The sequence below is a fragment of the Pseudoliparis swirei genome, chromosome 24, assembly GCF_029220125.1.
Source record: "Pseudoliparis swirei isolate HS2019 ecotype Mariana Trench chromosome 24, NWPU_hadal_v1, whole genome shotgun sequence".
Taxonomy (NCBI): Eukaryota; Metazoa; Chordata; class Actinopteri; order Perciformes; family Liparidae; genus Pseudoliparis; species Pseudoliparis swirei.
The window spans coordinates 2,584,770-2,601,278 of record NC_079411.1 but is presented as its reverse complement, the minus strand read 5'-3'; the positions used below and the strand labels follow the sequence as shown (position 1 = coordinate 2,601,278).

The 16,509-nt window shown below is 47.2% G+C and overlaps 1 protein-coding gene and 1 pseudogene across 1 annotated transcript; both read left to right on the top strand.

The window, feature by feature from the left end:
• The first annotated feature begins 759 nt into the window (after nucleotides 1-759).
• LOC130189538 (E3 ubiquitin-protein ligase TRIM39-like) lies at nucleotides 760-2,790 on the top strand. Its single transcript, XM_056408398.1, has one exon. It carries the CDS (start codon nucleotides 760-762, stop codon nucleotides 2,425-2,427), a length of 1,668 nt encoding a protein of 555 aa, XP_056264373.1. The 3' UTR covers nucleotides 2,428-2,790.
• A 1,557-nt stretch (nucleotides 2,791-4,347) lies between these two features.
• Nucleotides 4,348-16,124, top strand: LOC130189748 (E3 ubiquitin-protein ligase TRIM39-like; annotated as a pseudogene).
• Nucleotides 16,125-16,509: the final 385 nt, after the last annotated feature.

Sequence of the window (16,509 nt, the reverse complement as noted above, 5' to 3'; positions counted from 1 at the left end):
TATAACTGTTTCCATGGAGATAAGCCACACCCCCTCCACCACGCAAAGGAAGTGAATGAATTACATGACAGCGGTGTTAGATGTTTATGTTTATGGTCTGGAATTCCTCATACGAGTTCATGATCATCTCCTGTCCATCAATTGAGAAAAAAGAGGCGTTTCCTTTCAGTTTATTTGACTTGGTGCCGTTATTAAATCATGGTTTGACCGCCGGGCCCCCTTTTTGATGTCGGACGGCCGACATCAAAAGGGGGACGCGTCGATCACCGAAACCATGATTGAAATAACGGCATATCATCCTGATTACTGACGTCTGGTTCGAATTAACGAGACGGTTTGGGGGCGGTTCAGCCTTTGAGAACCCCAGATAGCCTGATGTCAATCATCTCGGTAATTTAAGCAGGTTAACAGAACATTTGATCTACTACGTCACACTTAAATGTTTGTCGGAGTGACAGTCGAGACAAGTCTGTGTTTCTGTCCAAATAAATATTAAATGTTACACTTTGCTCGTCTTCTCAACAGCTGACCCACAAACTGGTGAGTGACAGCTGATGATGTTTACTGTGTTTCACTAACTGGTGTTCAAACTAAACTCTTATCAAACCGGAAGTTACACTTTATTTCATTACTACACATGGCCAGATGGCTTTAAGTGAAGACGGACAAGAAGTAAAGTCAAATTAAACTTAATCTATGAATAATGATGTATTTAAATCGTTTTAGTGACACTTTGACTTGTGTTTTCTGTGTGTAGATATGGCTGCTGCCAGCAATCTGCTGTCTGAAGATCAGTTCCTGTGCTCCATCTGTCTGGATGTGTTCACTGATCCAGTCACAACACCATGTGGACACAACTTCTGCAAAACCTGCATCAATGATTACTGGAATACCAACAACCAGAACATGTGTCCACTGTGTAAAAAGGTTTTCTTCTCAAGACCTGAGCTGCTCGTCAGCACTTTGTTCTCTGAGATGGTTTCTCAGTTCAGACAGTCGACTCAGCAGAAAGCCAGCAGCAGCAGCTCAGAGCAACAAGAGTCCAGACCAGGAGAAGTTCCCTGTGACGTCTGCACTGGAACCAAACTGAAGGCCCTGAAGTCCTGCCTGGTGTGTCTGGCCTCCTACTGTGAGACTCACCTGGAGCCTCACCTGACAATGTCAGGCCTGAAGAGACATCAGCTGATGGACCCTGTGGAGAACCTGGAAGACAGGATGTGTCTGAAGCACGATAAACCTCTGGAGCTGTTCTGTAGGACCGACCAGACGTGTGTCTGCATGCTCTGCACTGTGTTGGACCACAAGATGCACAAATTTGTTCCTCTGAAACAAGAATGTGAAGGAAAGAAGGTGGAGCTGCAGAAGACAGAGGCTGAAACTCAGGAGATGATCCAGAAGAGACGCCTGAAGATTCAGGAGGTCCAACACAACGTGAAGCTCAGTGAGGAAGATGCAGACCGAGAGAAAGCAGAAGGTGTTCAGGTCTTCACTGGTCTGAAGGAGTCTGTGGAGAGGAAACTGAAGGAGCTCATCACTACGATAGAAGAGAAGCAGAGAAGCACCAAGAAACAGGCTGAAGACGCCATCAGAGAGATGGAACAGGAGATCTCTGATCTGATGAAGAGGAGCACTGAGGTGGAGAAGCTCTCCCTCTCTGAAGACCACCTCCACCTCCTCCAGAGTGTCCAGTCCCTCAACATCCACCATCCACCACCCACCAAGGACTGGTCTCAGGTCAGTGTTCCTCCAGCATCACATGAGGGGACTGTGAGGAGAGCTGTGTCTCAGCTGGAGGAGAATCTAAGCAAAAAGATAATCACGCTGGTTGAAGTTGAGGTGAAGAGGGTCCAGAAGTTTGCAGTCGACGTGACTCTTGATCCTGAAACGGCTCATCCTCAACTCCTCTTGTCTGATGACGGGAAACAAGTGAAACATGGTGATGTGAAGAAGAATCTCCCAGACAACCCAGAGAGATTTTCTCTTTGTGTGTTTGTCTTGGGAAAGCAGAGTTTCTCTTCAGGTAGATTTTACTTTGAGGTTCAAGTTAAAGACAAGACTAAATGGGCTTTGGGAGTGACCAGAGAGTCGGTCAACAGGAAGGGAGACATCATACGGAGTCCTCAGAACGGTTATTGGGCTATACGGTTGATGAATGGATATGAGTACAAAGCCTGTGTTGGTCGTTTAGTTGTTCTCTCCCTGAAGTCTGGGCCTCAGAAGGTGGGGGTGTTTGTGGACTATGAGGAGGGTCTGGTCTCCTTCTACGATGTAGAAGTTGCAGCTCTTATCTACTCCTTTACGACCTGCTCCTTCAAGGAGAAACTCCTCCCGTTCTTCTGTCCTGGGGCCTCATTTATAAAGGGATTTACGCAAGAAAAAATGGCGTACGCCGTTTCTACGCAAGGTTTGCGATTTATAAAATACTAACTTGACTGGAAAAGGTGCGGTCCTCCACGCAAACTCAAACCCATGCGTACGCACTAAGCACAACAACAGGAGAGACGAGAAACTGCGACACCGTTGGCAAAAGGAAGAATGGAGAGAAATATGTGGAAATAATACCATCAATATGTTACTCATTTATCATATGAAGGACTACTTTTCAAACATTGATTAAAGCCAATCTTAAAATGATTAAACAAACTTCTGTTGCGACTCCTCAGTGCACACAGACACATAACTTGGAGAAATAAATAAATACGGATATGTTATTTAAAACCACCTCGAATATGTTGTGTTAATGTTATGAAATGTATTCTCATAAATGATGCGGTAAGCAGGAGGACAGAATTACGTCTATACTGATATATCATGTGCGTCTGGACGGGCACACCTCGGTGTGCAACTATATACGTTCTGTGATTAAAAAGCTTCATGGTCTAAAATCAATTATCGATAATAACTTCTAACAGTAGCAGGCTAAAACAAGGGTTAACACAGATTCAGCTTTAGGTGCCTTACATATAGAGTGAAAAGGAAGCCATATAACTATTAATATTCCTTATGATTAGGACGAATCTCCGTCTTATTATGGCTAGCAAATGGACCAGTCAATAAAAGCAGGGTCATTTCACCACCTGTACCTTATCATATACAATCAGGTGGCCGGGTGTGTATAAAAGACGTGCCACAATGCGTAATGACGCACAATGGCTGATTTGGCACTATTAGAGGACTTGGCAAATGGAAGAGTGCGGAGGGTGCGTAATTTCAGAGACCGCAAGATTTGCTGGCCAATGATGATGAGTGGCTCATGAGCCGGTTCCGACTTCAAGAGCCGTTTTACTAGAGCTGTGTGCTGTGTTGGGTCCGGAGTTAGAGCGGAGCACCGAAGGAACCGAGCCGTGCGGTTCCAATCCAAGTATTGACAACACTTGGATTTCTGGCAACCGGCACGTTTCAGAGGGAAATGGCTGATAGGTCGGGGATATCCCAGCCCACCCTCAGCCGTATTATGCCAGATGTGTTGGGAGGTATAATTGCGTTGTCGCCTTTATACATAAAGTTTCCTTACACGGTGGATGAGCAGGCAAATAAAAAAATGCAATTTGCAGCATTGTCCGGTTTCACAAATGTAATCGGTGCCATTGACTGCACTCACATTGCTGTAAGGGCACCCAGTAGCCTATCAATGAAAGTGCATTCGTTAATCGAAAGCACTTTCATTCGATTAATGTCCAAATTATATGTGATGCTAACATGCTGTTCACCAATGTGGTTGCTCGGTGGCCTGGGTCAACGCACGACTCCTTCATTTGGCGAAACAGCAGTGTTGGCCGCCGACTTGAGGCTGGAGCTGTGCGTGATGGGTATCTTTTGGGTAAGATTTTAAAACTCCTAAATAATTAATAATGTATATATGCTGCGTTATATAACCTATGTATCAACACTACAGGTGACAGTGGATATCCCCTCAAGCGGTGGCTGCTCACCCGTTCAACAACCCGCAGAGCGCAGAGGAGCGAAATTACAACACTCGCCACAGCCAGGCACGAGCTGTGGTAGAGCGCTCAATAGGCCTGCTAAAGGGCAGGTGGCGCTGCCTCGATGCCACAGGAGGAAAGCTTTGCTATAAACCGGACAAGGCATGTGCAGCACTTTGGTTCGACCGAAAATCTATTTTAAATGTGCTATATAAATAAAATTTGATTTGATTTGAAGGTGTGCCAAATTGTGAGGCGTGTGCTGTGCTGCACAATTTGGCACTCCTTAAAATGTGCCGTTACCCCTGAGGCTGCATGTACCGCCACGAGCCAGACCCTTCCCCATACACATCCACTCCCACACCCAGGTGGAGTTCAACAGCGTCTGGATGTGATGCGTAACACACACACAACAAGGTATTGAAACAACTTATTTATTGGCTATATCTTTTAAACAAGTGCATATTTCTCCCAACACATGACGAATTTGTCCCAGCTCTCTTGCAACCTCGTGTACTGCAGCAAGTGTGTCCCTCTGATTCTGCAGGACTGCATCTGTGAGGACACGGCCGCTGCTGGAGGGCTGCGCAGGAGGTGCTGTGGAGACGCGGGCCGGGGGCCCGAGGCACGAGGTGCCGTGCCCGTGGAGGCAGGAGGTGCCGTGCTGTGGAGACGCCGGGCTCGAGGCACGAGGTGCCGTGCCCGTGGAGGCAGGAGGTGCCGTGCCCGTGGAGGCAGGAGGTGCCGTGCCCGTGGAGGCAGCGGGGCTCGAGGCACGAGGTGCCGTGCCCGTGGAGGCAGGAGGTGCCGTGCCCGTGGAGGCAGGAGGTGCCGTGCCCGTGGAGGCAGCGGGGCTCGAGGCACGAGGTGCCGTGCCCGTGGAGGCAGGAGGTGCCGTGCCCGTGGAGGCAGGAGGTGCCGTGCCCGTGGAGGCAGCGTGCCGTGCCTCGAGGCACGAGGTGCGAGGTCCTCCTACCCTGGTGGAACCAGCATCTTGTTAATTCTTTTTCTTAATAAAGTTATGATTTGTTTTACGAAATACACGTATTGTTTTATTTACATACCAGCAGATATCACACAACTTGAATACATTTGGTTTACTCTCATTTCAAACACGGGTATATAAATGTGGTTACCTAGTTCAGTCGGTGCAACCTTAACATCAGTGTCCCCATCTGCCTCCGTCACCATTCCACTCAGCAGGGACTCGCCGATTATACCGGCCAGCCTTTCATCCATAGGGGTGAGCTCCGGTGCTCCTGTTCCCCCTCCCGTGGCACACACACTCTGCCTGTGTGATGCCAGGCGTTTTTTGGCGTCCACCTTAATGTCGGACCACTTCTTTTTGATTTCCGCAACAGTGCGACCCTGTGCTGATGCAGCGTTGACAGCATCTGTCACATGCTGCCACTCTCTTGCCTTTTTGGCATTTGTTACGCCAATGCTATGGCCACCAAACAAAATGTGTTGCCTCGTCTCGATTTCTCCGACAAGGATTTCTACTTCACAGTTGTTAAAGTTTCTTTTTTTGCCTCTTTTTTCCTTGTTTGCCATGTTCGATGTAGTTTGTGTGTAGTTTGATGAATATTCATTATGGGCGTATCAATGACTATTTATGGGCAAATATGGGTGTGACGGGAAGACCGCAAAAGCTGCTCCGCATTTCAAGTTGATTGTGATTTATAAAGGGAAACCGGCGTAGGATGTGCGGTACGCACTTCCCTCGCATTTGATTGATTGATTGATTGATATATTTATTTGTCGTTTGCCAGAGTACAGGTACAAAAGCATCGAAATTACAAGAAAGGGTGGATGAAAGATTACAGCATAACATGAGGGAAGAAGGCGAGAAAAAACACCAACGCCCCGACTATGCCCCGAGAGGGGTACAGTGTGGGAGCAGGAAAAAAACACCTTAGCACATAAGCACATACATTTTAGACATGACTTGCAACGAGTAGGAAGGGAGGTAATCCAACAACTGGGTGATCTAAGCCCATCCATTGGGGGCAGAAGGTAACCAGCACCGACAAGCAGCCAGCCGGTCCGGCGCCAACACAGCAGCGCCAGCCACAGCCCCGTCCGGTCCCACTGGGGGTAAAAAGCAGGCGAAGGCGTGGGATGGGGGGAGGGGGGTAGTGAATGCAATCAGTATTATTGAAAGTTCGTGTGTGCGTGTTCTGGTATGTCGTCCTCCCCCAGGCCACAACAGACAGAGTTCTCAGTCCGCAAGATGGTCGTTGCCATGGAGATAGCCTTGAAAGGTCCTGGGAGAAAACAACCACAGGTGTCTGTGGATAGGGGGAAGGGAATGAGAGAGGTTTACGCAAGGTTTTATGAATGGGGAAATGGCGTAAATTTGTTGTACCTATTTTTTTGCTTTCTACTACGTAAGCAACCTTCCTACGCAAATCCTACGCACGCCGTTATGAATGAGGCCCCAGGCCTTTTCTGTCGAGCTGGAAAATTTAGCCACGCCCTATAGGAAGAGGAGCTCACTTCCTTATGAACCAGCGATATTAGTTATATGAGAGTTTTATAGGGAGAGAGGTCTTATCACGCCACAATAACTTCCTTTACGAGCAATATCCGTTCTGCCCACAAGGAATCATGTATTTACAGATATTCTGGAGTACATTGAACACCACACGGCGCACCCGCCATTGACTCACAATGTATGCAGAGCCTCGCGCTTTTTTGCGAGTGGTAGCCTACAGTGTTGTGTATTGTTGTGCAGTGTCGTTGATGCAGAACATCAGGAAAGCCGCTGTATGCCGAGCTGTTAATAAAGTTTATTTTTATTTATTTAAACTAGTGTGTTCATGACGTTGGCCCACACACAGATTGTCAAATTTTGAGTTTCAATTATTGACGTTTGCCTTGTGTTATTGATTTGTCATTTGCTTTTCCGCAGATTGGCGTCTTCGGATTTCTGCGGCCGGCTTATTCATAATTGACAGAATTGGTTAAATTAACAGCTTCTCCCATTTCACAGAAGAAATAACATTTGTTTCATTGGTTACAATAACACCTTTTTCCCATTTGTTGATTGTTAACATTTTCATGCTGTTCAGTATAACTGTATTGCTTACCTAATTTGCATTTTTCCCCCCAACTGCACCGCACCCACAATTAGACACATAGGGTAGAATAAAATAGGATTTTTCTGTGCTCTACATTTACATTTCCTTACATATATTAAGCCTATCAGTACCTGATCCCTTTAACAATGTCAGAATCGACGTCAATCAAGACCCCTGTCGCTTGGATAGAGAATGTTTCTCTACACTGCCATGAATGGTAGAGAAAGCCGACAGACTGCACCACTACAAGAAGCTGAGGAAGCAGCAGGAATGGCATGCAGAGGGTTTACTTGATGTAACAACCCTGGAGGGGCCCCACATAAGAACAGAAACTTAGCAGCAGAAGACCAGAAGCAAGACAAGAAGTGGTTCCGATCCAAACCAGCAGAGAGCGCCAAAGCCAAGAACGCTCACAAAGAAGAAGCTCCCCCGACTGGAACCCTGCATAAAGAGGCAGCCCCGGAACCAAGGGCCCAGTGGTTGAACTCAAAGGAGGCAGGTCGCACAGCTGCAGAAGGATTTAGCTGAGTCCAGGACAAGGGAGCGACAGCAAGAAGAAGAGGAGAGACAGAAAGTTAAAGTACGTGACAAACAGATGGAAGAGGAGAGACGACGAGAGGAGAGAAGAGGAGAGGAGAGGCAGAAAGCTGAAGAAAGTCGGGAAAGAAAGGAAGAGAAGAGGAGAGAAAGAAAGTGCCCCGTCATCCCCTGCTCAGCCCAGAGCCCAGCCACAGATGCCACTGGAAGCCAGATGCAACCGAGAGAACTCCCCTTCCCCCAGTAGTACATCGACCCCCACCCCTAGTACAGACCCCCAGGCCCATCAAGATGCTCTCACACCTATGACCACCCCGCCAGCCATCAGTCCTGCCCCCCAGCGCCTGCAGTTAACAATGGAGCTGCATTCATGAGTCTGCACCACAACAACAGAAGCAAGACTCATCCCAGGAATTGGACTTCAAGGGCACATTGAACGTGCCTACAAGCTGGACCAGAGAATTAGGTCCCCACGGAGAGCCAAGCGGACTCTGCCAACAGATGACTTCCAGCATCAACTAAGGACATACAAGCCCCCAGGCAAGACCGCTACCACAGACAGAGCGCCCCCAAGACAAAGAACAACAGCATATCCAAGCCCCACTCACAACACCGAGCACCGTGTCACCCAGTACAAGCCGTACAGCCCAAGGAATATACTTCATCACGGACCAGCTGCCCCCCATAGAGGGAGGAGGAGTCCCCTGGAAAAGCACTTGATGCTGCCACCGGGATCCCCTTGGCAGTCGGAGACGTGAGGGCAATCCTGGCAAAATGCTCCTCGCTGAGAGAGCTAGACGACCTGGAGAGAGATGCTGGCTGCTCATCTGCCCATAACAGCCAAGATGTGGACACTGTCAATATACACCTGTTCGCTGCCATCAGAACACGGTGGCCTTTACCCCTGACATGGCCAACCTGTTTGGCATCAAGTTAAGACCAGATGAAGATCCCTATCACTGCACCTACAACTACACCACTGCTGTCGACGCCTACCAACAAGCCTGGGACGAAGAAAAGGAGGTGACATTGAAGTCATCAGAACAGGAGCCATTAAAAGAAGGCGTTGCCGCTGAATGCCTGCAGTCTCCCGACCAACGAGACTGGTACGCACTGCAATCTGACTCTGCCCCTCACATCACACTGCTGAGAGGAGCAGGCCACGAAGCAAGAACTCTTGGCCCCATGATGAAAGCAGTCTCAAGAGTAAGGTGGATTTCTACCACATCCCCCTGTCTGTCACACACCCCCGATGGTGACTTTTGGAAAATACAACAACATTCGTATTCTAAAGGACTGCTCCAACATCTTGACCTTGACAGAAATCATGGGAGAGAACATTCCAACCATCCTGCCACTGATGAAATGCTAAAAGACGTGCCGCCCCAACCGTGGTCAAGTGGAGACTACGATGTTGGTCACACCGCCCAACACAACGTGGAAATGATTATCAATATCCCCTGAAGCAAGAACAGAAGGACGGCATACGAGAGACCATCCAAGGCTTGAAAGAAGCAGGAGTGCTGATTGACACAAAGTCCAAATGGAATACTCCAATATTGCCAGTTCCCAAATCCGGCAACAAAGGCTGGAGGATGGAACATGACTTGAGAGCCATAGACAGTGCCACAACGCCACAGAACATTCAAGTGCCCAACACCTACACAGCAGTGTCCTGCTTGTCACCAAAACAACAATACTTCACTGTCATTGACTTGCCAAATGCTTTCTTTTGTCTGCCCCTTGACAAAGCAAGTACGGCTATGTTTGCCTTTACGTTTGAAGACAGACAATACACCTATTCCAGAATGCCGCAAGGCTACAGAGACAGCCCGGGATTATTCAATGCAGCCCTGAAGCAAGACCTCACCATTCCAGAACACACAGTTCTCGTACAGTATGTAGATGACATACTGCTTGCCGCACCAACTGCTGCAGTCTGCCTCAGAGTGACCAAAGACAACGCTGCTCTCCAGAGCAGGTTATAAAGTCAAGCGCTCTAAAACACAGATTGCAAGAAAAACAGTGACATTCCTGGGAAAACTCATCTCAGGAGACTCCAGCGCATTGTCTGCAGGACAGAGGTCTGCCATCTTGAGTGCAGCAAAACCAAAGACTGTACAAGACATGCTATAATTCCTTGGCCTAACTGGATACCGCCGCCATCACGTTCCTGACTTCACACCTCTCACACAGCCACTCCGAGACATGTTGGCTGAAGCAGGAAACCGTAACCTGAAAGCCACATTGACATGAACCACTGATGCAGAACACTCATTCACAGCAACGAAGCAGGAGGTCAGCAAAGTCATGAGCACCTTCATGCAAGAGGGAGGACAACACCAGCCTGCCTCCCAACAGAAGCAAGACGCCATAATTCCTTGGCAACAGGGACAAGCGGATCCCAGAGACTGAGCCATGTTTCCTCCAGTTTGGATACTGGATGCCAGACTGCCAGCAAGAAGAAGACCGAGAGGAGGACCTGTCATCTGTCATCTGTCACCTGACCTGTCATCACAGCCATCGATGGAGCAGCACCTCAGGATTGTGCATTGCCTAATTGCACCATGAAGTACCACCACTCTCCACTTGAACACTGTCAGTGTGGAATATCCAGAGACATCACAAGAACGTTGATCCAAGCAAGAAGTTTGGCCAAACATCAGAAGCCGACCACAACATGCGTCCACCTTGAGTTTTCTAAATCAAATGTTGTTTCAGAAAAAGGAGGGATAGAGGAGATAGCTAATGTACTACAGCTCAAGCGAGACCATAGAGGGGTGAGCAGGTTGCACAAAGCAACTGGGATCCCTGTAATGTGTCACGAGCTCGAGGTCAACACAGAACAAGGCGTTCACACATTTTTGACTTAAAGTGCGTTCTCTATGACAGCAACAAGACAAGATCTCAAAAGTCTTACAACAGCCACACACCAACTTTGTCAACGAGCCCAACAACATGGCAGACGGATTACAAGTTAACCTGGAAGAACCACATAACTGTGCAGAGATTGCACGAAAAGATCTCAAGGTCAGAATGGACTTGAGAAAGAACCACTGGACAGTCCTGACTTGACACTGTTCACTGATGGACACTGCCACAGAGGAAAAGAGAGCAACAGCAACATCAACAACAGAAGAGACTTTCAACCATTGCAGCTGAAATCATCCCTCAACCAGCATCTTCACAGCTCACAGAATTAGTGGCTTTGACAAAACCACTGGAACACGCCAAAGGAAAATCAGTCAACATTTACACCGATTCAGCTTATGCATATGGAGCCGTGCATGTCGACGGTCCCCAGTGGTTGAGAAGAGGATTCTTAACTACAGCAAATGCACCAGTAAAGCACAGAAGCCAGTTGGAGCAACTACCAGCTGTCATCCTGCTACCACACAAAGTAGCAGGAATGAAATGCAAAGGCCATCAGAACTTGACAACGACGGTGGCAAGAGGCAACGACAGCCATTGACACACCGGAACTCCCGAAACTTGGATTAAAGGACATTAAGCACATGCAGAAAGAAGCAGGAGTTTATGAGCAGAATCAGTGGGCACACAAAGGAGCCAGCCAGAAAGAGGGTCTCTGGAGATCACATGATGGACGCATGGTGGCACCTGCGAAGATGTGTCAAGGACTCATAAGACAGGCACATGGTCCCTCTCATGTGAATCCCAGAAGAACGGAGCAGGAGGTCTCCATCCTCTGGTGGCATCCCTACATGACAGAGATATGGCATTCGAGGAGTGATCAGGTCTGACTGGCACAGCTTTGCAACCAAACACTTAACACATTCACATTCACACAGGAGCAGACTATCGCCCAGGGAGGGGATAGCAGAGTTCGTGGCTTTGGAGAATGTTTGAGAAATGAACTAACCACAGTTAAGTTTTTCTTTGAGCAGGTTACCGGAGCCCACCAGGAGCCAGTGGACTAAGTCCAGGCGAATGGGGTGCTCTGAAGTCATTGCAAGGACCTCGGAGCGCCCTCGATGTGAGTGGTCTCACACAAGTGACACCATTTCACATTTTTGTAATTATGTTCATATCTGAGACATTAGAGCTAGAGTTAGGACTGCAACACAGGAAGATGTGTGCAGATAACATCGACTCTCACTGCTCACTGTCTCCTGTCATTAATGGCACCTCGAGGTGCAAATGTTTTGTTTTTCCCCATAAGCTGTTTTAGGGTTCGAGCACGAGAGAGGAGGGTGCTGGACGAATACCTGCCTGCTATCAGATCCTAGTAGGATTTGAATATTTCTATGCCCTAGTCAAGGGCCATAGATAGGATCAATTACATTTATCATAACCAGTAAAGATAAATAAAGTTGGATTGGATAAGTAATTGAGACTCTGTTGGACGACAGATGCGCATTTAATAGATGATTCCTCCCACACGGGGTGAGAAGCTGCTCCTCCGACTCAGTTAAAAATTGCGAATTCAAGCCTAGAAAGTATTAGATACTTATTAAATATAGAAATTATGATATAGACAATTTTTCATAGTCAAGTGTCACATTCTGTATAGAGCCGGCCTAGTGGCCGCTGTGTGGTGTGTTTTCTCATTTTCTCCAACAGCTACAGCTGACGCTCCAGCATCGTCCATTGAGTGCTGACTGCCTGCTGTGAGGACCTGCCATGAGGAGCTGCCCACAGGAGCATCGGACACCATCATCACCCGGCTCAGAGAGACTGAGGAGCAGACGGAGCCATCCTGAGGACCCCTGCGATGCCATTCGGAGCAGAGAACGATGCAGAGGAAGAGGAACAGATGACATCATGTGGATATGTAAATCCACCGACGGACGGCGCAGCCAGTGAAAACCATGAGGAATAATATCTCCCCAGGGGCTGGGACGCCCGGGAGGTATGAGACAGGTTCCAGAGAGACAAGGCTTTTCCGACCTTTTGGATGACGGCAGAGAACCACGGCATGCAGGTAGCTGCATGTAAGCCGAGATCCTTGAGAAGTCCTCAGCTGAGATTTAGTGAGTGTGAATTGCTGGTAGACAGTTAACTGCTTGCAGTCTGTGGACGCAGTAGTTCATGCTCCCTCAGCTGAGTGGGACGATCGCAACCATCATTGACAATCTGCTTGGAGGAACTGAGGAACTGGAGTTGCAGAGCATGTATGCGGAGGGACTGGAGTCACAGGGATGCACAGACACCTGCACAGATAGACACTTAGACAGTGCACACGTTACATTAACCGGAGCCATCAGAACAGCAAGAATTTTTACCTGTGTGATGAATACATTCACACTGACACTTAGTGTTATTTAGTGTCCTTGAGAAGCAGGGATGCAAGGAGGGAGTGATGTTCTTCTTCCACAGGGATGCTGAATGATAATGAGTGATAATTAAAATGTTGTACAATGTTTGTTTACATAGAGCGTCAAAATAAAAGGGCTATTACTTTGTTGTTTATACTATTGGATAAGTATAAAAGGAGGGATTGTTAAGTTGTAATAGTTTATTTTGATAACATCTGCAGAGGTCTTATGGTTTAAATTAATACATATAGAAAGATATTATAATAGACAATATTAAGGAGAATATTGATATTGTTATTAATGTATTATGAAGCATAGGGGTAATGTTTACTCTATGCAAATGTAAATGGCAAGAATTAATGTATGTTGCATGAGAGTGACTGTATGTTAGTATTATAGATTGCCGAAGCCGGTTGAAATCCGTGACGTGACTTACAATAACAAGAGACTTTTATTGTGAAGGTGACTTTAATTGACGGGATTCTTATTGTGAAAATACTTCAGCGACGGAACCGGAAGTGACGCTTCGACCGGCGCGAGAGGATTATAAAACGGTGTGTTTTTAGAGAGCTCCTCCTCTTTCTCAGGTGAGCCCCGAAGGGAAGCTTGTGCGTCTCGGAAGGCGCCGAGAGCCTGCAGCCTTGACACGAGGATAGAGCGCGTTGAATGTTTGATTCACTTTTCTTGCCATTAAATGTTGATAACTTAATCCATGCGTGTCCGGAAGCCTGTTTCTCCACCATCTGCGTAGTGCCCCAGTTTTGAGAATACCTTACAACACACACATATTCAAACTCCTATTCTATATGGTCTTCTCCACATTATAATACACCCAGAGGGCGTTTGACATTCCGACGTTTGTGGGAGTTCCGCAACAAGTATATAGCAGAAATAGTGGTTATTTCTTCCATAGCGTATAACTGTTTCCATGGAGATAAGCCACACCCCCTCCACCACGCAAAGGAAGTGAATGAATTACATGACAGCGGTGTTAGATGTTTATGTTTATGGTCTGGAATTCCTCATACGAGTTCATGATCATCTCCTGCTCATCAATTGAGAAAAAAGAGGCTTTTCCTTTCAGTTTATTTGACTTGGTGCCGTTATTAAATCATGGTTTCGGTGATCGACGCGTCCCCCTTTTGATGTCGGCCGTCCGACATCAAAAGGGGGACGTGTCGATCACCGAAACCATGATTAAATAACGGCATATCATCCTGATTACTGACGTCTGGTTCGAATTAACGAGACGGTTTGGGGGCGGATCAGCCTTTGAGAACCCCAGATAGCCTGATGTCAATCATCTCGGTAATTTATAAGGCGGGGCTTCTACGTCACACTTAAATGTTTGTCGAAGTGGCAGTCGAGACAAGTCTCTGTTTCTGTCCAAATAAATATTAAATGTTACACTTTGCTCGTCTTCTCAACAGCTGACCCACAAACTGGTGAGTGACAGCTGATGATGTTTACTGTGTTTCACTAACTGGTGTTAAAACTAAACTCTTATCAAACCGGAAGTTACACTTTATTTCATTACTACACATGGCCAGATGACTTAAAGTGAAGACGGACAAGAAGTAAAGTCAAATTAAACTTAATCTATGAAAAATGATGTATTTAAATCGTTTTAGTGACACTTTGACTTGTGTTCTCTGTGTGTAGATATGGCTGCTGCCAGCAACCTGCTGTCTGAAGATCAGTTCCTGTGCTCCGTCTGTCTGGATGTGTTCACTGATCCAGTCACAACACCATGTGGACACAACTTCTGCAAAAAGTGCATCACTGAACACTGGAATGTGAGTGACAGGTGCCAGTGTCCCATGTGCCAAGAGGTTTTCACCACCAGACCAGATCTGAGGGTCAACACCTTCATGTCTGAGGTGGTTTCTCAGTTCAGACAGTCGACTCAGCAGAAAGCCAGCAGCAGCAGCTCAGAGCAACAAGAGTCCAGACCAGGAGAAGTTCCCTGTGACGTCTGCACTGGAACCAAACTGAAGGCCCTGAAGTCCTGCCTGGTGTGTCTGGCCTCCTACTGTGAGACTCACCTGGAGCCTCACCTGACAGCTTCACGCCTGAAGAGACATCAGCTGATGGACCCTGTGGAGAACCTGGAAGACAGGATGTGTCTGAAGCACGATAAACCTCTGGAGCTGTTCTGTAGGACCGACCAGACGTGTGTCTGCATGCTCTGCACTGTGTTGGACCACAAGATGCACAATGTTGTTCCTCTGAAACAAGAATGTGAAGGAAAGAAGGTGGAGCTGCAGAAGACAGAGGCTGAAACTCAGGAGATGATCCAGAAGAGACGCCTGAAGATTCAGGAGGTCCAACACAACGTGAAGCTCAGTGAGGAAGATGCAGACCGAGAGAAAGCAGAAGGTGTTCAGGTCTTCACTGGTCTGATGGAGTCTGGAGAGAAAACTGAACAAGCTCATCACTACGATAGAAGAGAAGCAGAGAAGCACCAAGAAACAGGCTGAAGACGCCATCAGAGAGATGGAACAGGAGATCTCTGATCTGATGAAGAGGAGCACTGAGGTGGAGAAGCTCTCCCTCACTGAAGACCACCTCCACCTCCTCCAGAGTGTCCAGTCCCTCAACATCCACCACCCACCAAGGACTGGTCTCAGGTCAGTGTTCCTCCAGCTTCTTATGGGGGGACTGTGGTGAGAGCTGTGTCTCAGCTGGAGGAGAATCTAAGCAAAAAGATAGTCACGCTGGTTGAAGTTGAGGTGAAGAGGGTCCAGAAGTTTGCAGTCGACGTTATTCTTGATCCTGAAACGGCTCATCCTCAACTCCTCTTGTCTGATGACGGGAAACAAGTGAAACATGGTGATGTGAAGAAGAATCTCCCAGACAACCCAGAGAGATTTTCTCTTTGTCTGTTTGTCTTGGGAAAGCAGAGTTTCTCTTCAGGTAGATTTTACTTTGAGGTTCAAGTTAAAGACAAGACTAGATGAGCTTTAGGAGTGACCAGAGAGTCGGTCAACAGGAAGGGAGACATCATACGGAGTCCTCAGAACGGTTATTGGGCTATACGGTTGATAAATGGATATGAGTACAAAGCCTGTGTTGGTCGTTTAGTTGTTCTCTCCCTGAAGTCTCGGCCTCAGAAGGTGGGGGTGTTTGTGGACTATGAGGAGGGTCTGGTCTCCTTCTACGATGTAGAAGTTGCAGCTCTTATCTACTCCTTTACGACCTGCTCCTTCAAGGACAAACTCCTCCCGTTCTTCTGTCCTGATCTTAATGATGGTGGCATAAACTCCACCCCTCTGATCATCTCTCCCGTGAATCAAACTGCCTGATTCTATTTCACCCTCAAAGTCCCCGAACAATAATGCATTACCAACAATACATATTCACATCAAAGTATATCTTCATACGTCCAGTGTATGTATACCCAAGACCAAGTTTGAATACTTAATCTCTTCGAAACTTGTTTTCTTTTCAAAGGCTTCTCAAAGACACCTGAGAGCTCTGTGACGCTTAGCGATGCAGTGAGGAGTTAACATTGCCTTCAGAATGTAAATTACTGGACAAAGGTTGCAATTGTACTGATTTACATTTTTTTTTTTTTACATTAATATCTTATTACTTGTGGGCTGTGGGTGTAACTCTGTTCTCTGCAGACGTTAATAGGGATGATGTATTTCCTCAAACTATCCTAAAGGAACAGTGACATTTAGGGGG

What these genes read in the sequence shown, in the direction of transcription:
- LOC130189538 (XM_056408398.1), top strand. Translation starts at nt 760, where the DNA reads ATGGCTGCTGCCAGCAATCTGCTGTCTGAAGATCAGTTCCTGTGCTCC.